This window comes from Schistocerca americana, chromosome 3 (assembly GCF_021461395.2).
Source record: "Schistocerca americana isolate TAMUIC-IGC-003095 chromosome 3, iqSchAmer2.1, whole genome shotgun sequence".
Lineage (NCBI taxonomy): Eukaryota > Metazoa > Arthropoda > Insecta > Orthoptera > Acrididae > Schistocerca > Schistocerca americana.
In genome coordinates, this window is record NC_060121.1 from 70,676,641 (window position 1) to 70,703,970 (window position 27,330).

The 27,330-nt window shown below is 46.5% G+C and overlaps 1 protein-coding gene across 1 annotated transcript in view; it reads left to right on the plus strand.

Moving 5' to 3' along the window:
- Window positions 1-1,802: 1,802 nt before the first annotated feature.
- Window positions 1,803-27,330, plus strand: part of LOC124605875 (titin-like) — a 60,617-nt gene continuing 35,089 nt past the window's right edge. The window contains exons 1-2 of the mRNA XM_047137823.1: window positions 1,803-1,810; window positions 2,353-2,683. Of these exons, the coding sequence (XP_046993779.1) occupies window positions 1,803-1,810; window positions 2,353-2,683 (339 nt within the window). The remainder of the gene's footprint in view (window positions 1,811-2,352; window positions 2,684-27,330) is intronic.

Sequence of the window (27,330 nt, forward strand, 5' to 3'; positions counted from 1 at the left end):
TCTAAGCGCAAGCAAAACACGGAACTTGACAAACATTTTAAGCTATCAATGTATATTATTAGTATAGCCCACCATTACAACTCTCTCTTTAAGACAAAAGCTCTCCATTTCAATACAAGACAAAGTGCAGTGTACGAATTATGTTACGTCTGCATGAAACAAATGGAGGACTGGTTTTCAGGTGTTTCTACCAAAATACGCTGCTCTGCTGATCCATCTGGTTCTCGATGTTTCAGTTACTTCTGTACAACTATAGGTCCTGGGTTCGATAATAAAAATCATATTACAGTCATTTAAAAATATTCTCACCTCAGACAGGTTTACACTGAGGTGACAAGAATGGCGTAGCGATGTACACATACACAGATGGCCGTAATATCAAATACACAGGGTATAAAAGGGCAATCCTTTGACGAAGCTGTCAGTTTTAGTCACTTGATTCACATGAAAAGGCTTCCGCCGTGACTATGGCTGCGCGACGGGAATTAACAGACTCTGAACGCGGAATTTTAGTTGGAGCTAGAATTCCATTTCGGAAATCGTTAGGGAATTTAATATTCCGTAACCCTCAGTGTCAAGAGTGTGCCGAGACTACCAAATCTCAGACTATTGAATATGATTTCTGAAAACTATCTTGAGCGCCTACCTCGGCAGACCACACGCGATGGAGATCTCTCAGACCCTGTAGGTACAAACAGGCTGGACCTTGCCGATGGCGTTAGTATAGAGGCGGGGATCATGATGACATCATAACAGCTATGGTTACGAAAGTTATTTAATCAGTCAAGAAGGCTAGGAGAGTATTTCTGCTACAAAGGGCAGATAAACAGTCGTTAGCATCTCACTTAGTCAGTGATATGACGTCACGTAGTTCCAGTAAGATGGATGTGAAGTTATTATGGACAAAGTGTAAGAGGACTGTAAATCGTGGTCTGGAGAACTATGAACGTAGTAGGTGGATTGAGGACGGAAAAGACTAATCATTTTTTAACAACAAACTTATGAAAATGATGTAGAGGCAGAGGCTGTTGCACTCTGCACTCTGGGTTCAAAATGGAATGCGCAATGTGTTGTGGATTGGCCAGAGCGCCAACCCACAATGAGAGGAGACCGAAAGGCACGCGTTTAAGCTCACGGAGTCTGGACGGAGGTCTGGAACAGGTAAAGTAATTATACTATCAAGAAAAGTACGTAGCTTCTGGAATACTTAACTTTAATCTATAATTGGTGAACATCGCTCTTGACGATACATGTATTACAATCAATAGTCACTGGTAATGGCGCCTTGCTAGGTCGTAGCAAATGACGTAGCTGAAGGCTATGCTAACTATCGTCTCGGCAAATGAGAGCGTAATTTGTCAGTGAACCATCGCTAGCAAAGTCGGCTGTACAACTGGGGCGAGTGCTAGGAAGTCTCTCTAGACCTGCCGTGTAGCGGCGCTCGGTCTGCAATCACTGATAGTGGCGACACGCGGATCCGACGTATACTAGCGGATCGCGGCCGATTTAAAGGCTACCACCTAGCAAGTGTGGTGTCTGGCGGTGACACCACAGAATGATTTTGTGAGGAGCGTGATAGGGAAGATAAATGATGAACTTCGGTTAATTGGGAGAATTTTGGGAAGTGTGATTCATTTGTAAAGGAAACCGCATATAGGGCACTAGTGATTCGTATTTTTGAATACTGCTAGAGTGTTTTGGATACGTACCAGGTCACATTAAAGGAATACATCGAAGCAATTAGGAGGCACGCTGCTAGATTTGTTATCGATAGGTACGAAAAACACCCAAGTATTACGGAGATGCTTCGGTAAATCAAATGGGAATTAATCATATCATGTAAGCTTTCACGGCCGGCGTCTTCATTAATTAAAGCTTCCGGGCAGAATTACCGTGGTCCATATATAAAACTTCATCTCCTTCCTGACGTTTCGTTGCCTACTGCGGGCAACATCTTCCGAGGTGAGTCGGCGATTGGCTGCTGGGTGCTGGAGGTCCCGCTTGTATAGAGCGATTAGATAGCGCCACCACTCATCACGTGCTTTCGACTTAAAACTATCTCTGGCTAGTGCCATCTCTCTCGATTACAGGTAATCGATTGTCACTTCGTTGGTGCAAAGTCGACCGCCATATCTTGTCTAGTTTTAAACCTTCTTCTTTTTTATTAAAATTATTATCGTGCTTGTAGATCTCTATAGCCTCTCTATTCATGCGGGTATAATAATGTAAGGTCCTAGCTATCACGTTTGTCTCACGAAATTTTATTTCTTGAACACCGTCTTTGAAAACGTGTTCCGCTACAGCTCATTTGTCAGTTTGTCCCAATCTACAGTTCCTTTTGTGGTCCGTTAGGCGGGTATTAGGGCGCAGCGACCCACATCGTTCACCTGCTGCCTCCCGGCAACCTGATGCGGACGGCTTTGTTGTCCCACCCAGGTGGCGCACCGCCACGGCATCTGCGCTGCAGAAAACGCAGCCGCTGGCGACCGCCAACACGTTTGCGGGCGCCAGCGTAGACGCGCCGGGGGACGGGGACGCACCTCTGGCCCCGCCCCAGAAGAACCCGACGCCCCCGCCGCACATCGTCGTCCAATGGGACGGCGTCTATAAGCATTTCCAGCAGAAACTTGAGAGGGTGGCAACGTCCACTACTGTCAAGGCTGTCGGCCGTGACCTGCACAGGGTGAGAGTGACGTCCAATGAAGAGTACCGCCCGGTGATGGACACCCCCTGGAAGGATGGCCTCCCGTGCTACACGCGCCCTTCCGAGCCACTCAAACTTCTGAAGGTGGTTTTCCGCCACCTTCCTCTCAAGTTTGGCGCGGACTACCTCCGAGAGGATCTCGAGGACCACGGTTTAGCATCAGGTGCAGGCCTGATGAAGTCCCCTAGAACTCGCCGAGACATGCCGCTGTACCAGGTTACGCTCGTTGACAACCTGGAAAACCGGAAGTTTTTCGAGGTGCAGCGGGTCGACCTTGTCGAGGTCGCTGTGGAATCGCTCGGGGCAAGGGCAAGAGGGCCCAGTGCTTCTCGTGCCAGAGGCTGGACCACGTCTCCCGCTACTGCTCCGTGCTGCCCCGCTGCGTAAAGTGCGCGGGACGGCACGAGAGCAAATCCTGTGGGCTCTCCCGAGAAGAAAAATCGACGTGCTGCAACTGCGGCAGGCCGCACGTTACCGTTACAGAGGCTGTTCGGCCTTCGAACGGGGCCAAAACCAGCACCGGGGCGTGGCTGCTCCTTCTCGTAAAGTGCACCCGTCCACCAGCTTTGCTGCCACCGCCGAGGGGGGACCATCTGCCTCCTCCACCCAGCAACCGCAGCATGCCGCTGTCGACCGGCAGCAGCCGACTGCGCCGTCCACGGCTCCGCCCAGTCGGGTGGCAACCGCGGCAACCACGCCTGAGGCGCGGGATGCTGCCTCACGCAGGCGTCGCCGTCGCGGGGGCCGGGCCACCCCTGCCGCTGCGCAACGGACTGCCGCCGACACTCTGCCGCGGCAGCAGCCGGCAACTCGTGCTGCGCCGCCACTGGAACTGGATGCCGATGTTCCACGGCAGTCGCCTTCTACGAAGCGGTCGCAACGAGCCACCCCCGTAGAGGAGACCGCCGCAGCGGCCCCCGCCGCCCCCTCGGCTCCCGACGCAGCTGAGCTCCGATCGCTTTTGCGGTCGTTGAGCCAGCTGCTCAAGCAACTCCCGGTGCTCGTCACCGCGGTCACGACGGCCCTGCGGGCCGGCGTTGCTGCTTCTCCCCGTCACGACTTCACCGTTTGCGCCTTCAACGTGAACAGCACGGTACCCCAGCAAGGGGAATTCAGGGCGTTTTTGAGTGACGAAGCAATTGACACTTGCCTCGTCTGCGAGACATTCCTGAATCCGACAGGCTGACCCACCGTGGCGGGACGGACATCTACGTCGAGGCGTCCCTCAAACATGACGAAGTCCAGCTGCCGCCCCTTACCATAGTGGAGGCCACTGGGGTGGCTGTCACCACTGCGGCGGGGGTTATCACCTTCGTTGCGGCCTATACGCCGCCGAGGGGACTGCTCCAGGAGGCTGACTTCGACGCCCTGCTGGCGTTGCGCGCCAAGATCTTCATTGCGGTCCACTTGAACGCCAAGCACACGCAACGGAACTGCCGCATCACCAACGTTAGCGGCCACCGCCTCCTTTGCGCCACACAACGGCATGACGCGATAGTACTGGGGCCCTACGACCTCACCGTCCTCTCCCATCGCGGCCAGCCTGACGTGCTCCACGTCGCCGTACTGAAAGGTGGGCACATCACGTCTGCCACTGTTAGATGCGCCATGTCGTCCAACCACCTTCCGGTGGTCTTCGACATGGACGTGATCGGTGCCTCTATGCCGACCGACCGCCGCAACTTCCGCGGCATAGATGGGGCCAGATGTCGAGATCTTGGATCGCCTCGAAGGCGCGCCCGACCCGGACGTAGCGTAGGCCTTCTTCACCCGCCACACTCACGGATCAGCAGAGGCGGCCACAGACTGGCGGCCGGGAGGGCCGTGAGAAATGTCGCGCCATCTCCCGCCACACATCTTGGAGGCGGTCACACACACAAATCGCCTCTTTCGGGACTGGCAGCTGACGCGGCTGCCCGAGACGAAGCGCCGCCTCAACACGGCGCGGCGCGAGATTCAGGCCGCCATAGATGATCAACGGAATCGTGACTGTCCTTGTGGCCTTGTGGCCACCCTAACGGCGACAAGTGGCAGTGCTTGGCGGACGGCCAGGTGCTTCCTTCGCCGTCACCAGCGATTCCCCCCCCCCCCAACCCCCCCACCCCTTTTCGTGGGTGCAAAAGTTGTCTGCGAGTCGGATTTGAAAGCCAGCATCCTCCCGGACACGTTCGCGGAAAATTTCCACCCTGCCGATGACGTGTTCGATGCCGACCACGTCCGCCCAGTGCAGGACCGCCTCCCGGTTTTCCTCACTGCGTGTGAGGAGGACGACACGATAGAGGAAATCAAGGTTGCAGAAGTCGATCTGCAGCTCCGTCGCCTCAACCCCAAGAAGGCGGGTGGCACGGATGGTGTCACCAACTGCCTACATCTACATCTACATACATACTCCGCAATCCACCATACGGTGCGTGGCGGAGGGTACCTCGTACCACAACTAGCATCTTCTCTCCCTGCTCCACTCCCAAACAGAACGAGGGAAAAATGACTGCCTATATGCCTCTGTACGAGCCCTAATCTCTCTTATCCTATCTTTGTGGTCTTTCCGCGAAATGTAAGTTGGCGGCAGTAAAATTGTACTGCAGTCAGCCTCAAATGCTGGTTCTCTAAATTTCCTGAGCAGCGATTCACGAAAAGAACGCCTCCTTTCCTCTAGAGACTCGCACCCGAGTTCCTCAAGCATTTCCGCAACACTCGCGTGATGATCAAACCTACCAGTAACAAGTCTAGCAGCCCGTCTCTGAATTGCTTCTATGTTCTCCCTCAATCCGACCTGATAGGGATCCCAAACGCTGGAGCAGTTCCTCAACAATAGGTCGATTAGTATTTTATAAGCGATTTCCTTTACAGATGAACCACATCTTCCCAAAATTCTACCAATGAACCGAAGGCGACTATCCGCCTTCCCCACAACTGCCATTACATGCTTGTCCCACTTCATATCGGTCCTCAATATTACGCCCAAATATTTAATCGAGGTGACTGTGTCAAGCGCTACACTACTAATGGAGTATTCAAACATTACGGGATTCTTTTTCATATCCATCTGCATTAATTTACATTTATCTATATTTAGAGTTAGCTGCCATTCTTTACACCAATCACGAATCCTGTGCAAGTCATCCTGTATCCTCCAACAGTCACTCAACGACGATACCCTCTTGTACACCACAGCATCATCAGCAAACAGCCGCACATTGCTATCCACCCTACCCAAAAGACCATTTATGTAAATATAAAACAACAGCGGACCTACTACACTTCCCTGGGGCACTCCAGATGATACCCTCACCTCCGATGAACATTCACCATCGAGGACAACGTACTGGGTACTATCGTATTACTTAAGAAGTCTTCGAGCCACTCACGTACTTGAGAACCAATCCCAAATGCTCGTACCTTAGTTAGGAGTCTGCAGTGGAGCACCGAGTCAAACGCTTTCCGGAAGTCAAGGAATATGGCATCTGCCTGATACCCTTCATCCATGGTTCGCAAGATATCATGTGAAAAAAGGGCGAGTTGCGTTTCCCAGGAGCGATGCTTTCTAAAGCCGTGCTGATGCATGGACAGCAACTTCTCTATCTCAAGGATATTAATTATATTCGAACTGAGAATATGTTCGAGAATCCTGCAACAACCCGATGTTAACGATATTGCTCTGTAATTTTGAGGATCCGTCCTTCTACCCTTCTTATATACAGGCGTCACCTGCGCTTTTTTCCAGTCGCTCTGGACTTTACATTGGGCAAGAGATTCGCGATAAATGCAAGCTAAGTAAGGAGCCAATGCAGTAAAGTACTCTGTGTAAAACCGAATTGGAATCCCATCAGGACCTGGCGATTTACTTATTTTCAACCCATTCATCTGCTTCACAACTCCAGGGATGTCTATCACTATGTCCTCCCTACGGGAATCTGTACGAGACTCAAACGGCAGTATGTTTGTACGATCCTCCTGCGTGAAAGATTTCTCAAACGCTAAAATTAAAATTTCAGCTTTCGTTTTGCTGTCTTCCGTTGTCAGGCCAGGCTGATCAGTGAGTGACTGGATGGAAACCTTCGACTCGCTTGCCGATTTTACGTAAGACCAGAATTTCCTTGGGTTTTCAGCAAGAAATTTTGTTAAGGTATGACGGTGGTAGTGGTTGAATGCTTCAGGCATCGCTCCTTTTACAGCAGCACGAATCTCTACTAACTTTTGCCTGTCCTCATTCTCCCGATCTTTCTTGTACCGCGAGTGCAACTGTCTTTGCTTCCTGAGCATTCTCCGAATTGCGCTGTTAAGCCACGGTGGGTCTTTTTCGTCCGTAATCCTCTTTTTCGGCACATACTTGTCCAATGCGTGATTTAAAATGTGTTTTAAATTTGCCCATAATTCTTCCACGTCCATCGTACAGCAAGTAAATGAAGCCGATTCATTTACTAAGTGGGATGCTAACAACTGCTTATTTGCTCTTTCTAGTAAGAATACTCTCCTAGCCTTCTTGACCGAATTTTTAACTTTCGTAACCATAGACGTAATGACACATCATGATCACTAATCCCTGTCTCAACACTGACACCGTCGATGAGGTCTGGTCTGTTCGTGTCTACCAGATCTAAAATATTTCCATTACGCGTTGGCCTTCGATTTAGCTGTTCAAGAAAGTTTTCGGATAATGTGTTCAAAAGTAATTCACACGACGGCTTGTCTGTACCACCTGTAATGAATCCATAGAAATCCCAGTCTATACTGGGTAGGTTGAAGTCGCCTCCGACTAATATAGCATGATCCGGGTACTTCCATTATACAGAGTGTAGACTACCTTTGAATTATTCTAGAACTGTCACGGTGGAACCTGGTGGCCGGTAATAACACCCAACAATTTACTTTATTTCTCCTAGCCCTGTTAAACATGTGCAGATAACTTCACAATCACACTCTACTTCGACCTCAGTAGACACAATATTTTTGTCAACTGCACTGAAGACACCACCTCCCACTGTGTCTAATCTGTCTTTCCGATACACGTTCCAACCCTCACTAAATATTTCAGAACTTCCTATCTCAGGGTTCAGTCAGGTCTCAGTCCCGAGAATAGTTTGCCCGCCACACGCTTCCTGGAGGGCTGAAAATTCAGAAACTTTATTCCGAACACTCTGAAAATTTACTGCTAATATCTTGATAGCTGAAGTGTCTTTACACTGAGCGCGTCCTGATTTCCCTGCCTGCACGTCGACTGGTGAGTGTTCATCAGGACACCTCGCAGTACTGCCTATCCTAAAAAAAAAACAACCCATGTGCACGCCACAAGTACACTGCTACCCGAGTAGACGCTTCCTATGTGTAGTGCATCCCTGACCTATCTAGGGGCGTCCTACAATTCCCCACCCAATAGCGCAAGTCTAGAAATCTGCTGCCACGACCGTCACAGAGTCGACGAAGCCTCTGGTTGAGACCCTCCACTCGGCTCCAAACTAAAGGACCCTGACCCACGCTGGGAACGATGCTGAAAACAGTGAGCTCTGCTTGTGCTTGTACCCCGCGTGCGAGGCCAGCGGTCTTCACCAAATCCGCCAGCCGCCTGTACAAACTGAGGATCACCTCAGAACCCAAGCGACAGGCATCATTGGTACCGACGTGAGCAACTACTTGCAGACGACTGCAACCCGTATGCTCGATTGCCGCAGGCAAGGCCGCCTCCACACCTTAAATGAGGCACCCCGGCAGACAAACCGCGTGCACGTTGGAATTCTTTCCAGCCCTGTACGCTATTTCCTTAAGGGGCTCCATCACTCGCCTGACGTTGGAGCTCCCAAAAACCTGCAAGCCTTTACCCCCGTATGGCTGCTCGGGCCCTGCTGAAGGAGCGGCCACTTGCGCACTGACAGGATGAACGGGCGAGGTCAGCCGGCCAGCCTCCACATTGGCCCTCCACCTCGAGGGAAGCGAACGCGTTGCAGTCCGCCACTCACCCTGAGGTGAGGGCGGCCCCAATACACCGGGTACACTAGAAGGTCCCTCGGCGGCTGAGTCAGCGGACGCAGCAAGCGACACCTGGGGTGTATCAAGCGACGCGCCAAACCCTCCACCGTCGCTGTACCTCGACACAGCAGCCTGAAGGCGGCTGACCGTGGCCAACAGCACGCTCAGGTGCTCGCGATCCACGGCCAGTTCCTCCTGCGCTCACACACAGCATGCACACACCCTATCCATCCTACTGCTAACATCTAACGACTCCGCGAATTTATACTCTACGGCTATCAATAAGCAATATTACTCCTCTCAAATACGAGAATACGCAACAGGCTGCTCCGTGAGGAAGCAGGCACCCCTTTCCTGCGGGATCGCTTCCGGCAAGTCACCAGGGTATTCTACAACAACGCAGAACACTGTGACAACCGTGTAATTCGTGGGCCGGCCAACAGGTCCACTACAGGCCGACAACACGTTGGCCCGACCTACTGCGGGAGTAGTCCTCTCCCGCAGTCCCGATGAAGATACAAAGAGCGTCTCTATAGCCAGCGACGCTCACTAAGGACAGCTCGTCAAGGTAGGTCCCACTGCCAACACCACAAGTCAGCGCAGGAACACCAGCTCCGCTGCGTACACTGCCTCTACACCTGACATATGTCGCCAGTGTTTTACAACGAGCGAGCGAGCCTAGCAGCCAGTCGCCGACTCACCACGGTAGATGTTGACTGCAGTAGGCAACGAAACGTGAGGAAGGGGAGGAAGTTTTATATATGGAACACGGCAATTCAGCCCAGAAGTTTTCATTGATCAAATGGGAATTCCTGGGGCAAGGCGACTTTTTTCTCAAGGGACACTCTGAGTAAGCTTAGAGGACCGGCATTTGAAGCTGACTGCCTCCCACGTACATTTCGCGTAAGGACTATGAGGATAAGGTCAGAGAGAGCAGGGCTCGTGCGGATGCGTACAGTGAGCAGCCAGGACGTTTCGACCTCTGCCCACCGATAAGTACGACGTCGGCTGGTGTCGGCGCAGGCACGTGACGCGATAACAAAAGTATGTAAACGGAGCAGACACGGACGCTAGATCACCCTAGCCAAGATATGGGCTGAAAATGGGAAATCCGTTGAGTAAGCGACTTTGACAAACGGCAATTTATTATTACGAAGAGCCTGTGAACGTGTATCTCGAAAACGGCGTAGCTGATTGACTGCTCACTTGCCACCGTCGTGAGCGTCTACGGAACAGCGAAACTACAACTAGGTGCTAAATGGTTGGACGCCCGCGACTCTTCAAAGAACGTGTGGTTCGGTGGGTTGTCTGTTCTGTAAAGTGGGATAGATGGTGATCCGTGGCATCTCCGCTGCAAGAGCGCAGTGCTGCTGCACGCACGGGTGTTTCGAAGCACACCGTTCATCGTATACTGATCAAAATGGATATCCGTTGCAGACCACCCCTACGTGTTCACATGTTGACCCAAAGGGGTCGTCGATTGCGCTTCCAGTGAGCACGGGGCCATCTGGATTCGATGGCCGATCAACAGAAACATGTCGTCTCTTCGGGTGAATCACATTTTTGCTACACTAGGTCAGTGGTCACCTCCACAAACGCCGTCATCGTGGTGAAGGGTGGCTCTAAATGTGCAACGCGTCACGGACGCAGGCCGAAGGGAGCAGTATTGAGCTATGGGAGACGTTCTCCTGGTCTTGCGTAGGACCTGTGGTAGTAACCGAAGACACGCTGCCAGCTGCGAGCCACCTGCAGCCCTTCATGCTTGATGTCTTCCCTGATGACGACGTCATCATTCAACAGTATGACTGACCGTGAATCGGAGCCAGAACCGTGCTACGGTGGTTTGAGCAGCATTGTAGTGAACTCACGTTGATGTCTCTGCGAGTAGATTCTCCTGATATAAATCCTATGGAACCCGTATGGGTTACTATCGGGCGCCATCACCGGGTACATAAATCAGCCACCTGTTATTTACGTGAATAACATGACCTGTGTGTAGACACGTAATGCGACATACTTGAACAAAACTACCAACAAACTATCGGCTCCCTGATACGCCGAATAGGTTATGTATTTCGTTCCGAGACAGACAGAAAAGCTGTTAAGCAGGTGGTCATAACGTTTTACCTCGTCATTGTGTAGATAATCGATTTCGCCTAGCTCCATTTGCGAGTAGAAAAGGAAGGAAAATGATTAGTAGAAGTACACAGTACCCTCCGATACTGACCGTACGGTGGGTTGCGGAATACTATGCAGATGCAGATGTACATGTACATTTCTTTGGCCCGAATCATGTTACCTGCTAATATGTTTCACACAAAACGAATAAGTTTTTCAGACGCAATCTTTGAGAAATCGTAAGCTGCTCTGCGGTCTCGCATTTCTTCCTGGCTTCAATACCACCGAAATAAACGACAAATTTCACAGTTGTATTTGTTGTGGGATGGCAGTGCCATAGAATTTGTTTAATGGCATCACATTCACCATCCACTGTACTATTTACTATGATTTCCACGGTTGTAATTTCCAAAAAAAAAATGGTTCAAATGGCTCTGAGCACTATGGGACTTAACATCTATGGTCATCAGTCCCCTAGAACTTAGAACTACTTAAACCTAACTAACCTAAGGACAGCACACAACACCCAGCCATCACGAGGCAGAGAAAATCCCTGACCCCGCCGGGAATCGAACCCGGGAACCCGGGCGTGGGAAGCGAGAACGCTACCGCACGACCACGAGATGCGGGCTGTAATTTCCACCTTCGGTCATTTTATAGTGGTTAAAGGCACTGACAACACAGCAATAATCAACGTTATTGAAATGAACGTAGGTTTAAATCCATTTTATCAATTTTATCTACAGTTGATGTATTTCCAGCACATTTAACCACTTTAAAAAGAACGTAAATATTAAGACAATCTTCTCCTTACTATTGCATAGAATAACCTACACGACTAGGGAAGAGTTGGCTAAATTTGATCACTTTTGAGATTTTGTTTACTATAGTCTAAACAGCAACTTATAAAGATATTTAAACAATGCCATGCTCAACTGTGGGACGCTGTTCTCGGTATCTGATTTAAGGAACTAAAAATCTTGGAAAACTAAACACACTACATATAATTTTCTAAACATCTGCAAATGATACAACTTAAGAATGTGGTTTCGTAATATGTGTAAGTGTGTGCATAAACTGTAACATCCTTGTAAACTATATCCCAGACCTGAAAGATACCTATTAGTCTAAGTTTAAGGAAATTTCCCATGTTTTAGTTCTTACAACACTATTTTCTGCCATCAGGCAAAACCTCTTCCCTCCTTTCTCCATCCCTGTCCACTTCGCAGAAGTCAACATTTTTTTACTTCATGCGTCTGGTCACTTCTTCCATTCGCTCTTTCTAAAAAACTCACTGCACCATTCCTGTATTTTAAGAATGATTTTCTGTGGGGGTTTCCGCACAGAGTCTCGAAAATACTTCCTTTTCACAGGTCGAGCTGTAGCTCCATCCTTATTCTCCTTTGCTTGGATGGACACCTTCAACCCACTTTTTGTCTGCCATTACTTGTTCTGCACTGAAGTTCTGGGGCAAACCGACTCTTTGTGCAAAGTCTAACGCAAGTTTTCATATGTCCGAAAAGCGTGAGTCGAACATTATCTCTTGAAATGTAAGAACGTATCATTGCGATTCGTTTTCAGTTTCGCTGGCAAACATTACAGTATCCCCGTTAGCATTTTTATTTTCATTTTCAGCATGCCTCTCCATAGTTAGCTTAGGCACATTTTATATTCTTTCACATACATTCAATCCGTGATTGCCAGTTAAATATACTGTTACGACTAAATGCAATTCTTCTATGCCTCACTTGCCAGAGCGCCTATCTGTTTCTGTAATACAATAATACACAATGATTGTTCGATTAATAACTTAGAATAAAGAACGCAAGGTAAGATTCAACACGTCATTTCTAAACATTATGTTGCATTAATAATGCTGAACACATTTTTAAAGCTCATTATACGAAAAAGTTCCATAAATTCTGCCAGTGGAACATAGGACGCTTCTAGCGGTAGATTATAAGCAACGTCGCTATTTTCCTTTTGTCAATTTCCTACTAACGAACCACAACGATTACAGAGTCATCAATGTCTCTAAATTAAAACTGTTTCATGTACGTTAACCAAAAATAAAACATTATGTTCCCATTATCTTTAACGTTAATTCTCTTCGGCACGTGCACAAGAGAACGGTTACAGTCTATGAAAACCACGACAAAATGAACACTGCCGTCAGACGACATGTACCTCCACACGCAGCCAATAATATGGCACCCAGAAGCACGTATTTCACTGCGACATCACAAAATGTCGGACAGTGCTAGAGGTAGTATTCTGTAGTAGTGGTATGCATTGGGACCTCGCACTATAAAGGCACCTCTCTCCTACATATGTCAATTGTAGGCGAGAAATTGCAGATTAGCACTTAATTTATTATTTCCTTTTATTAGAATTTTTTACTTCAGATTTGTGGAGAAAACTGTCACGATATGTGCAAAAAGTTTCAGACATTTCTCTGCATTACACATGCTAGCGTAACAACTTCAACAGTGATATTTTTGTCGATAGATAGCTCTATGTATCTGAATAGGAACCAAAATCACGAGCATATGTGTCCTCAATTAAATATCAACTGCATTCCATCAGAGGTACATACTTAGCAACAGATGGTGGCGCAACAAGACATTCCTTACGACATCAGTGGGATGGAATCAATACCACACCAGCGAGAAAAGCAAGACCTTCAGTTGACTTTTACAGTTGCAGTAAGAAACAAAATACTTAGATACGTCAAAAAATGAGAGAATGGTAACATGTAGGACTGCAGCTCAGCACGACTGAAACATAAAATGAAATGGACTGCAATGTCGCAACATAGTTTCAAAAAATAATATAGTACTAAAGATATACCAAGCAATTGGATATTAATCGATACGAGATAGAGGGTACTCTACGCTCGCTGAAAAAGTGCAAGGTAATAGACATTATGTTACATCAAACTAAAGTCCAAAATGCGATTATGCTAGAAGCTTATTTACTAGCTTTTAGCTGCAACAGGTTACATGCCAGTGGTAATCTTCTTAAAAGTTATTTATTTCGTCCACTGGTTGTTTGTTTATATTCATTTTATTTTTGCTTTGTACACCACGATGTTTCCTCCTTGTAGCAATTTTCAGTATAATGTTGGACGCGTTAAACATATATATTTTGCGATACAGCCATATAATTCCATGAACTGTCCGTAATTGGTCGGGCTTTAGAGCTGTTGCCATGACAATCGGTTAAGGACGGACAGCAGCACACAGCCAAGCCTTTTACTAGTGTGGCTCTGAACTGCATGCGCCATGACAAACGAATTGTTTGGCACAAGGTGCCGATGTACACAGTTCAGCGCTCCCTAGGCTGTATACTGCTGTTAGTAGATATTTACAGCTTTCAAGCTCTGTCAACTATGTGTTGTTCAAGAAATTATATGGCTGTAACCAAAAATTTATCTCAAGGAGATATTCAATATTTCAAACCTCGTCACATTTCCAAATCGTTTGCGCCTTTACTACTGAGCACTTAATGACATTACAATATGAAATCCGCCTCTTGTAGGCCACTAACTGAACACACGGCAATAATAATAATAACAATAACAATAATGATAATAATAATTTTGCACATCAAGACTGTAAGAGAGAAAAAGGTTGTTAGATGTAGGAGTTGATATCTGAATGTTACTTCTTAGATCTACAACTTTGCTTGCGCTGTTTTTTCTCGAAGGTCGAGACTTTATTGTGAAAAACTTACAAAAAATTTACAATTCAAAGTATTGGCCACCGCGGTTCGCTACTTTCTCACATCTTCCAGGTACATACGAGCCCCTTGGCGGAAGAACTGGGCGTCTTTTGAGGAGTTCCATGAATCGATCTAATTTTGCACTTGTTCATAAGGCCGGAAGTGCTCGTCAGCCAGGCCTTGTGCCACTGATCGAGAAACATGCTAGTCAGAGGGAGCAATGTCCGGCGATGAAGGTGAATGGGCAGGACTTCCCACTTCAAACTTTCCAGGCATGTTTCGACGGGTTTTGAGACATAAGGTCGAGAAAAGTTATGCTGAAAATTCACGGTTTCGTTTCTGTCCCTGTATTGTAGCCATTTGTCTTCCAGTGTTCGGCTCAAAGGCGTCAAGTGCTTTCGATAATTATCCCCTGTGACTGTTTCCGTCGGTTTCAGTCACCTCGAAAATATTCTCTCTTCCACCGCCATGTTGGGATCGACGTCAAACCTTCCTCAAGCGCTGAAATCATTCTATGCAAGTTCTCTCACTAACAGATACCTCACCATATATCTTGCCCAGTATTTAATGAATCTCAGTCGCAGATTCCTTTATGTTAATTCAGAAAATTCCATCTTTCTGCAAACGACGAGAAGTGAGCTCGTAACTTGACATATTCAATGGAGAATAATTTTATAATACAATCACAAATTGACAAATATTTTGGCGGAGTTATGTTTACAAATGCTTAATATTACTTTATGACAGTTACGACTAATCACCTGCACTAATGATTGTCGCCACTGCCATCTACTGTTAACGGCGAAAGCAAAGCTGTAGACGTAATGCAATTGTTTATGAACGACGAAGAGGGCCATAAGACATCAGTTTGAAACGGCACAGATAAGAAACAGACACAAAAGTACTCACAGCTATACAGTTAGACTAGACCAATCTTATGCGCCGTGGTTCAGATGGCTCTGAGCACTATGGAACTCAACATCTGTGGTCATAAGTCCCCTAGAACATTGAACTACTTAAACCTAACTAACCTAAGGAGATCACACACATCCATGCCCGAGGCAGGATTCGAACCTGCGACCGTAGCAATCGCATATGCGCCGTGTTTGACCGATCAGTCTCAAATGTTCAGATGTTTGTGAGATCATCTTACACACTACTTAAACTAACTTATGCTAAGAACATCTCACACACGCATGCCCGAGAGAGGGCTCGCACCTCCGGCAGGAGTGGCCGCGCAGCCCGTGGCAGGACGCCTCAAACCGCGCAGCCACTCCGCGCGACACCGATATGTTTCACTTATGTCTTTATTCGAGGCATCGTTAAGTATTTCATTTTATGCCTGACTGATACGTTAACCACCAAACGACAAAAAAGTCACACTAGAGGCAGGCGGAGATAATCTAGCAGAATTTTTGTCAAGTTCGTTTGATAACGAAACACAATGGTGACGAAAAAGTAATTGATGAGGAACTGTTTCCAACTGTCAAGACAGGAAAGCATACCAAGTGACCAGGAATGTTAGCCATATGTCACAGAAACGAATCTTCGTTCTTTTGTGCAACTAAACAATTATTTTGTCATTTTTTGCTTTCTGTACAAGTTTATAAACCGCACTGAGCTTTTATTTTCACGTCTAAGAAAGTACGTATTAGCCTTCAATACTTCGCGCGTTGTAGCGTAAAAAGAACGATACACAGTTCACATAATTTATAATACAGAAGTAGTATGTCCTTTACCTTCATCAGTACGCATCTGGTGTCCAAACGTTGACAAAAATACTACGATGTATAACAGCGAAGCTTCTTCTAAATGCGGCGAGGCCAGCTCGCTTCACCAGGTCAGAAGAACGTTGCCCAGCAACGGACGAGAGCTGCGTAACAATGACAGCAGATGGCGTAGAAGACTGAAGTTTGGGACACAGACAACTAGTTGTGGGCTGTGAGTATTAACGAGGCACCGATTCAAGAATTATTGATTGCAGTAACATTTAGAGGGCCACTTTAAACTGCACGGGAAGATTTATTTATTCATTAGTTTCGGACGGAATTTTCATCATTAAATCATCCAGGTCTTGCGTTACAACCAGACGAGCATCTTAGTTACTGGCCACAAAACATATAAACGGGGCAATACACAACATAGCGTCCATATATGAACGTCGGGGCCCACTTCCTGCAAACAGAGGACATTCCTTTGCGCCGGAGTTCCATTGCAAGGGAGGGCAAGAGCAGCGGACGACCACTGGGGCTGGAGGCGTTATGTGGCTTTGTTTCGCAAGCATCGCCTTGCGGAACTTACGATTAATAACGTCTCCATTCTGAATGGCATATTACGTTCAGAAATACCGTCCTTGACTCTTGCCCATATCTGCACTGTAGGGTACAACTAGGGGTGATATGGAGGTATTCGTACATCAATATGACCATGTTCGGTTAAAATATTGTCTGTTTTATAAGTGATGTACCCTGGTTTGTTCGTTTTATCAGTAAATGCAACTAGGGCCCCAATACATTCTTCTTTAAAGAGATTTCCTTTTCTGTTAACCAAGACGTCATTTCACTCCTAGTGGAGTTTGATGTTGTAGCACGAGGCAGATAATTACTGCGATAAGGGGCGTTATATCTAACAAGGACAGTATGAGAAAGTAGATTAGGTATCAATTTCTCCCTGAAACATTTTTCATAAGTTGAGGAATGTATGTCGCTGTGATAAGCCCCTGTTGTCTGGCCGGATTTAAACCTCATGTACACATTCAGTACAAAACCGTCCTGCCAGCCAGCATCAATGATGACATTTCTATTTCCTTTCGAAACATGTCTTAACAGACAATGTAGTGGATTTTCCCTCCTTCTTTACGATTCTATGTGACAGGTGTGAGCGTTTAACTCGTCCATTTACACAGACAGTTTGGTATCCTACAACTGCCTGGATCGTCTTCAGACAGGTCTCCGCTGGTCATCGAGACTCTTCACTGAAGACAATTCTTCACCAATCAATGCCATTTCAGGCAGAAGAGGGGTCTGGAGACGCCCATGACAGCAGTGGAATACCAACCAAGTGTCGCTCGCTGTTTGGTCCGACAAGCAGGAGTGTCTGTCTCGAGTGTCATTTCTTTTCATAACGGGACTGCTTTGTTTCTAATTCACGGCACCCTTGCAGCATAGCGGTTGGTCGACGATACTCTACACCCCGTTTTGTTGCCCTTCATGGCAAGCCATCCTGGCCTTACATTTCCGCAAGATAACGCCCGCTGAACACGGTGAGAGTTTCTACTGCTTGCCTTCGTGCTTGTCAAATCCTGTCTTGGCCGACAAGGCCTCAGGGTCGCTCCGCAATTGAGAACGTCTGGAGTGATATGGGCAGGACACTCTAGCCATCTGGTGATTCTTCTTACCCAGTGCGCCACTTCTACAGAATCTGGCACAATATCCACCAGGATGACATCCAACTACTCTGTCAGTCAGTGCCAAGTAGAATAACTGCTTGCGTAAGGACCACAGGTGGACCAACGAGTTACTGATATGCTCAATTTGTGATGCTGTATGTCCTGAATTAATCATACAGTTTGTCTGAAATGGTGCACGTTTATTAGTCTGTTCATGTGCAGCACATCTACTACTGTATTTACGTCTCATTCAGATAATTCCTTCATAGTCATGCTATTTTTTGTTTTTTTTTTAAGCGTGTATATTAAAAGCAAGAAACTAACTCGTTAGTAAATACTCTTTATAAGACATTTTACATTGTCAATACCTTTCAGCGGCTAGCTTTCATCTTCGAAGTGTGATTTTGTGTGTGCATATTATCGCATTCCATTCTAAAACAATTTCATTCACAGATTTTTTTATACGTAGGAACGGGTAAAATTCATAAGGCGTTAAAACGGCAGGATGGAAGTTCCAACTATTCATAGTTAAAATGTTTGTTTTACCACTGACAAAGTATTTCCTTGTCCAGGTGCGCTATCGTGAGGGAGGTAAATTTTTTCCAGTGCTGTCTCTTCTTCCGCAAAGCATGCGCCTTGTGGTCGGCAGGTGCTCCCAACACACTGTAAGCTCAGTCACAAACACTGGATTACAGATTACTGGGCTATCCAAGCTCTGCTTATAGCAAGTAACCAGTTGGGCTACAACAGTAACAACTTCATCAGCCGTTTATGTTCCCTCAAACATTATTTTCTCTGTTGACTTTCAGTAGTTCTACTCCCTCTTCATGATTTGCCATAATTGTTGTATGACTAGCTACTTGCTCCTTGTCCTGACTCGCGAGAGTCTGTCTTGGAGCAGTTTCTAGCCTATTATGTAACTCAGATTGTTCCCTTCTACCATTGATTCTATCTTCCTGCACTTTCACTTCTTGTCTTCTAGTCTATGACAGTTATAATTGCCTAAGATTGTCGTCCTCAAGTGCTATTAATCTGTTTGGATGTAACACTTCCTTTTAGTCCTATGCAGTCTGTTGTAACATGGGAATGTCATCCCCCGTGGAGTGCAAAAATTTTGCAAACAAAGTTCTAATGAGGGGTAACTTGGGGACTGAAGTAACATAAAGTACATTGCGCTGAATCCAACCCAATGTCTCACAACAACATAGCATCAGTTTCACTGCCAGTGCACACTAAAGCGCAGCGTAATAATTCAGAAAGGCGTTAGTATTAAACACAAGCAGTAGACAATTAGTATTAGAAATCTGAAACAATTCAGATTTGCGGCTTTAAGTTGCTCATGCGGAAACATTTACAAGGTGCAGTATACACTTTATCCAAGCAAATGAATCCAGTAAAGTCATCAAATCCATGGATTGCAAAGTATTTAGTATTCTTAAGAAATATGAAAATGATTATACACTCCACTCTGTCAAAATTACAGTTAACATAATCGTGAGGGGAGGGTGGTGGGAAGGCGAGAGGTTTCAAGGATGGGGATTGGTCCACTATTCTAACTACGACTTGTCATCACTGCAAAGTACAATGATGAAATTGGCAATCAAACTTACTCATAGTATTCCATTCTAATTAAACTGCCTATTACAACAGCCCACAGAAACGCAGAACAAGTTTCATTACAGATACTTAAGGCCACCAACCAGGAAAAACATATCTACAGTCAATAATCGTCCAAAGTTTTAGACTAAGATTCCGTACAATTATAAACATTTAATACACATTCCGTAGCTCGTGGTCTCGCGGTAGTGTCCTCGTTTCCCGAGCACGGGCTCCCGGGTTCGATTCCCGGCGGGGTCAGGGATTTTTCCTGCCTCGAGATGACTGGGTGATGTTGTGTCGTCTTTATCATCATCATTCATCCCCATCATGGTCGGAGAAAGGCAATGGCAAACCACCACCACTAGGACCTTGCCTAGTAAAGCGGTGCGGGTCTCCCGCATCGTTCCCCTACGCTCTGTAAAGAACCATGGGACTTCATTTCCATTTCAATAGTTCATATAATTAGCAGAAGAAAAGATTTTTCACGCAGGACTTCAATATAGGTATCCGCACAGCAAACACCAACATTAAATGCAGTGTGCAGTTCCAAAAATTATTGTTCAGAAAAGATTTTTTAGTGTATAACTAAGTTAGTTCTGATTCCACAAGATCGAAATATCACACTCCTAATAACATTCAAAAGCATCTTAAATGCCACCAACCTGACGAAGGATTTCTCTACGGGACCTAGTGACGTAGCAACTCACAAATGACCACTTAATAGAACTACAAGTTCCTTTTGCAGGGAAGCACACGACATTTGCATCTCCCAATTAAACACAAATAGGAACCATAAAAATATCCCAGTACACACTTATCACTTCAATACCATCCACAAACCTGTTTCATGAAATTAACCCAACGTGTTGATATGTCATCCCTGATAGATAGTAATTTATTTACTGATATACTGGTACGTATGGTACCACAAAAGAACAGAAAGACAGTAATAAGCGGCGTAATTGCACTTCGCCAAATTTGAATGTAACATTCCGATTAGAGTTTACTCAACAGACTCGACCAACAGCGGAGAACAGAAGTGCGTACGCATGTTTATCAATTAATGTGTCAGTATTTAATGAGCAATAGAGAAAAAATCAGTAACATCAGAAGTTGTGTAAGGATAAAACCAAAAAACCACGAATCCAACAGTTATTCAATGTTGATTGAAAAAAATTAGTTCCAATTTGGTCACCATGTGCAGATCTGGCACTGTGAATACGAGAATGACGTCCAGAAATGATTACATATATAATGGCCTAGTGAACCCGGCAATGTTTCACAATTGTCAAATGAAAGGACGGTCATAAGTTTGTTTTGCTTCATTTTACGGCGCAAAAACAACTAAGGTCATATGCGACCATGTCAGATCCTTAGAACACAAATATGAAAAAGGAGTTAAAAACGACTACACGTTAAGACCTATAGACCTATTAAGACTATAGACCTATATCTCTAACGTCGATCAGTTGTAGAATTTTGGAACACATATTATGCTCGAGCATAATGACTTTTCTGGAGGCTACAAATCTACTCTGTAGGAATCAGCATGGGTTTCGAAAAAGACGGTCGTGTGAAACCCAGCTCGCGCTATTCGTCCACGAGACTGAGAGAGCCATAGACACGGGTTCACAGGTAGATGCCGTGTTTCTTGACTTCCGCAAGACGTTCGATACAGTTCCCCACAGTCGTTTAATGAACAAAGTAAGAGCATATGGACTATCAGACCAATTGTGTGATCGGATTGAAGAGTTCCTAGATAACAGAACGCAGCATGTCATTCTCAATGGAGAGAAGTCTTCCGAAGTAAGAGTGATTTCAGGTGTGCCGCAGGGGAGTGTCATAGGACCGTTGCTATTCACAATATACATAAATGACATTGTGGATGACATCGGAAGTTCACTGAGGCTTTTTGCAGATGATGCTGTGGTGTATCGAGAGGTTGTAACAATGGAAAATTGCACTGAAATGCAGGAGGATCTGCAGCGAATAGACGCATGGTGCAGGGATTGGAAATTGAGTCTCAATGTAAAAAAGTGTAATGTGCTGCGAATACATTGAAAGATAGTTCCCTTATCATTTAACTACAAAATAGCAGATCAGCAACTGGAAGCAGTTAATTCCATAAATTATCTGGGAGTACGCATTAGGAGTGATTTAAAATGGAATGATCATATAAAGTTGATCGTCGGTAAAGCGGATGCCAGACTGAGATTCATTGGAAGACTCCTAAGGAAATGCAATCCGAAAACAAAGGAAGTTGGTTACAGTACGCTTGTTCGCCCACTGCTTGAATACTGCTCAACAGTGTGGGATCCGTACCAGATAGGATTGATAGAAGAGATAGAGAAGATCCAACGGAGAGCAGCGCGCTTCGTTACAGGATCATTTAATAATCGCGAAAGCGTTACGGAGATGATAGATAAACTCCAGTGGAAGACTCTGCAGGAGAGACGCTGAGTAGCTCGGTACGGGCTTTCGTTAAAGTTTCGAGAACATACCTTCACCTAAGAGTCAAGCAGTATATTGCTCCCTCCTACGTATATCTCGCGAAGAGACCATGAGGATAAAATCAGAGAGATTAGAGCCCACACAGAAGCGTACCGACAATCCTTCTTTCCACGAACAATACGAGACTGGAATAGAAGGGAGAACCGATAGAGGTACTCAGGGTACCCTCCGCCACACACCGTCAGGTGGCTTGCGGAGTATGGATGTAGATGTAGATGTAGAAGCCCATTCGATTGGAGGAAAGAGCGTTAAGAAGAAGGACTTACTCTTGGAGAGAGTTCCATAAAATACGCAATACAATAGAGGTTCCGAACTAAAGATTAAATGTTCTTCGCCATACTGCTACGACGGATAGAAAGTAATAAACAGGCGCCAGCTCGCGCGTCGCTCGGTCGGTAATTCAGACGGCACACACACATCAGAACGTAGGTGGTTAAAGAAGTTGGCATTCGGTGAGGAAATGGCGAATTGACAAAGGCTGATGACAACAAGCACAAAGCATTGGGGGGTCACCACTTAATCAATGGTGATGGCTAAAACGATAGAGTTCAATACGGAATCTGGCTAAAATGATCTCCTCACGGCGAGAGGGCCGAGAGGACATCGGCCAAGCCCGTTGGGATATATTTTTTTTCCCCAGAGCTTGCTACCATGAAGGTGGTGATGCCAAAGTGACACCAACTGCTGACAGATGGCAACACGGATAACATCGGAAAGAATGGAAGAGCTAGCGGCGCGGGGTAGGGGGACTGCAGGCTTGGCAGCAGCGTCAGCGGCCTTTTTTCCCGTCAGACCGACGCACCATGTTCAAATGGTTCAGATGGCTCTGAGCACTATGGCACTTAACATCTATTGTCATCAGTCCCCTAGAACTTAGAACTACTTAAACCTAAGTAACCTAAGGACATCACACAACACCCAGTCATCACGAGGCAGAGTAAATACCTGACCCCGCCGGGAATCGAACCCGGGAACACGGGCGCGGGAAGCGAGAACTCTACCGCACGACCACGAGCTGCGGACGACGCACCAGGAACCCACATAAACATCACGGTGGTTCCCTCAAGAGGGAGCAGGTGGAAGCAAGTGGAAGCTTTCTTCGGCCCGTTGCACTAAAGGGTGAACTGTGGACAGCACGCAGAAGCTCTGAAGGGTACAAGGAGTCAGAGCAGATGAGACAACTGGAAATTCTGTGTCGCCTGATGTACTGTGTGGCCTGATACAGGGAGAAGAGTGCTTCTGTAAATAGTGAGTAGTGTTCCGAAAATCGTCGGTGCCAATGACAAAGGCACGCCCGACACCATGGTCGGTACGAGAGCCATCAGTGTATACAAATGTACTATCTGTATGTTGTGTAGAACTGTTGAGAAACTTACAGCGATAGATCGAATCTGGAGTTATTTCCTCATGAAGTGAATTAAGCCCAAGGTGAACACGGGCTGCCGTACGAAGGCAATGTGGTGAAGGGTTCACTCCAATCGGGAAAGTGGCAAGTAGTGTGATGTTAAGCTGCTGGAGCAATAGCCGAGAGCGAACTCCGGGAGGTAGCAGAGAGGAGGGACGTGCTACATACTGGCAGTCAAAGGAGTCATCGAAGGAGGAGGCACAGGATGGGTGGCCACGCACGGCACACAAACGGCATGCGCATCTGCAGAGGAGAAGTCAATGGCGGTAGGACAACGGTAGTTAAGCAGCTTCTGCACAGAGACTCTCAACCAGGCTAGTGTAAAAGCCCAAGCGGATTCCACGATTGTGGATTACAATTAGACGGTGTAAGATAGAGATACGTGCACATGCATAGACGAGACACCTATATTCTAGTTTCTAATGGAGAATGGATCGATGCAAATGGAGATTTGTGGTCCCATACGCTACCTAGGAAGTACCGCTTACGACATGTAGGACACTGCAGAGCGGGTGCAGTGGGCGGCCGGATCAGATACATGAGAGGGCCAAGAACGTTTTATATCACGAATGAGTCACAGGAATTTCGTAATTTCAGCGAACGTAAGGGCAATGGACCCAAGGTGAAAAGACCCTGGAAGAAACCCACTGAGCCGCCAGAAATTCATACAAACCGTTTTGTCAGTAGAAAAGCGAAAACCGTAGTCGATACTCCACGAGTAAAGACATCGCTAAAGACGACGCTCAAGACGACAGGTCCGTGGAGAAATGCAACAGATAGCAAAATCGTCGACGGAAGAGGAGAAAGAGATGTCCATTGGGAGACAATTCAAAACAGCTTTAATGGCTACAGCAAAGGGGACGACGCTCAGGACAGAGCCTTGAAGCACCCAATTTTCCTGCATGGAGATGTCCAACAAGGCAGAATCCACCCAGACCTTGAAAATTCCGTCTTTTGAAAATTCCTGACGGAGACAGGACAGGTAACGTCGGAAGTCCCAAGTGTATAGAGCACGGAGGATACCAGTCGTCCAGCAGGCCTCGTAGGCTTTCTCCAATTCAAAAAACACAGCCACAGTCTGGTGTTTCAGCAGAAAAAGTTACTGAAATAGATTAACAGAGTGATGAGATTGTCGAATGCTGAACGACTCTCTCGGAACCCACACTGGGCAGTGGTTAATAAATTGCGAGATACGAGAAAGCATACAAGCTGGGCGTGAATCATACGTTCCACCACGTTGGAAACACACCTGGTGAGAGAAATGGGGCGGTAAGTAGGAGGAAGGCGTTCGCCCTTATCGGGCTTAGGTGTGGGTATGTCAGTGGCCTCACGCCAGTGTCTGGGAAACGTGCAATCTGCTCAGATGCGATTTTATGTATGAAGGAGAAAGTGCTTGCCCACAAGAGAAAGGTGCTGCAACGTCTGAATGAGAACATCGTCCAGTCCTGATGCAGAAGATTGCGATGGTTTAGCTTCTTCGTAGTAAAGGCAGCACTGTAGTGTTCACAATTCTGAGAGTAAAAGGGTATGGCGGCGTAAGGTGAAGAGGAAGTGGAACTGCCAAAAGATCTAGTAAATGAAATACAGCTACCTTTTTTGCTGTCCCGAAGAACAGAATGACGCTCCGCACGTAATTATAAAGGATGCAGTTCCTCATTGTAGGATGAGGATCAGAAAAGCAGAGAGCACGTCTCTGCTCGCAGCCGGCGTCGTGACACTCCTCTGTCCGCCAAGGGACCGGGACACGGTGAGGTAAAGATAAAGTGCAAGGAATAGAGCTTTCTGTGGCGGTAAGGATAACGTTTGTAAGGTATTGTACCTGTTCATGTCAACCGGGGAAATACCGTTCGGCGAAGATCGCCAGGGAGGAGTAATGCATCCACTTAGCCCTAGAAAGCTGCCAGTTGGGTTTACACATTGGTGGGGTAGGAGAAGTAAATGGATAACACACGGGAAATGATTGCTCGAGTACATGTCAGAGAGAACAGACCACTCGAGACGAGAGGCAAGCTGGTGCTGCAGAACGAGAGGTTCAAATGGGAATAAGAGTACGCGGAGTCTGAAGGGGCGTGGGTGCTTTAGTTTTAAGGCAGATGAGGTCGAGTTAACTGAGAAGGCCAGCCAAGAGGACTCCCCTCGGACAGGTTCTGGAAGAGCCCCAGAGGAGCTGGTGTGCACTGAAGTCACTGAGCAGCACAAGGGGTGAGGGAGCTGACCAAAAAGCTGGAGTAAGTCTTCCCCAGTGACACGTCATACCGGCATTACCTCGGCGTATCACAAAACGCCCAAAGGGCTAAGTGGAAGGACTGGACCTTAGGGCAGGGGAGCATTCACCTTTTATTGTTCACAGTATTTATTGAAGCCAATCAACAGAAATAACAATTGTCACAAACTACAAGTGGGAGAACATTTGTACATGAAGCCCCTCAGTTGGCTATAAATACCAAAGAAAGTATAACAACTTTTCAAATGAGAAAGATAATACCCTTTTATAAAAAATAGAGTACACTGAACGCCTAAGGGGCTACTGTAAGTTCACTTACGGACAGTTTAAAACCTTTCCCAAATATATTCGTTTTTAAAAGAAAGGGTAAATATATTTTGTATTAACAAATGGTTCAAATGGCTCTGAGCACTATGGGACTCAACTGCCGTGGTCATAAGTCCCCTAGAACTTAGAACTACTTAAACGTAACTAACCTAAGGACACCACACAACACCCAGCCATCACGAGGCAGAGAAAATCCCTGACCCCGCCGGGAATCGAACCGGGGAACCCGGGCGTGGGAACCGAGAACGCTACCGCACGACCACGAGATGCGGGCTTGTATTAACAAAATAGTGAAGAAATAACATTTATAATAATAAACCCCAAGTGGGAGATCAAAAAAATGGCTCTGAGCACTATGGGACTCAACTGCTGTGGTCATAAGTCCCCTAGAACTTAGAACTACTTAAACCTAACTAACCTAAGGACAACACACAACACCCAGCCATCACGAGGCAGAGAAAATCCCTGACCCCGCCGGGAATCGAACCCGGGAACCCGGGCGCGGGAAGCGAGAACGCTACCGCACGACCACGAGATGCGGGCAAGTGGGAGATCATTTATACATGAAGCCTATCAGCTGGATTTAGTTACCAATGAATGCATAACAATTTTTCAAATGAGGAAGGTAATACCCTTTTTATAGAAGACACTGCAGGCCAAAAAGGCTATCGTAAGTTCACTTGTAGACTTACAGACATTTTTAAAACCTTCCCGAAATATATTCGTTTAAAAGAAACACGGGCCCCCAACAAGACAGGAAATAATATACATCAGACACTTCTCTTACAAATAGTTCCCAGCTCACGGCATCAACCAAGTGCGGATATGAACGTCCGTCGGAGAGTCTAACGCATGCCACACGTGGTTGTGCCGCTCGGGCCCGATTTATCGGACCGACGGAGGGCACGGAGCACAGTGGGTGCGTCCGACTTCACTTCCCGGGTGCCCCTTCCCCAAACGGTTAACTCAGAGAGATCTCGTTGTGTGCACCTGGGAGGTGTAGCCCAGACCCACCACCTAGGCACAGATGTAGAACAAATTGTCAACAATTATAGTCCAAGCAATCGCGTGTGCTGGTGCACCAACAACTCGCTACAACCAAATGTCTGAAACAGTGCTATGTTAATAAAACCAAAATCAATCACTTAAGACAACTTTAAATAAAAAGGCACGGTAGCAGTATCGCAAGAATGAAAACAAATTGCGACTGCTAAATATAGCTTACAAGCAACAATTAAGAAAGGCTCAGGATTGAGGCATTTTAAGTCACCGATTGAGCTCACTTCTACACGTGATGCTCCCAAATAAACACCAAATGATATTCAAACCTTACGGTAATCGAGCCCTTGGTTGGTGCCGAAATTCAA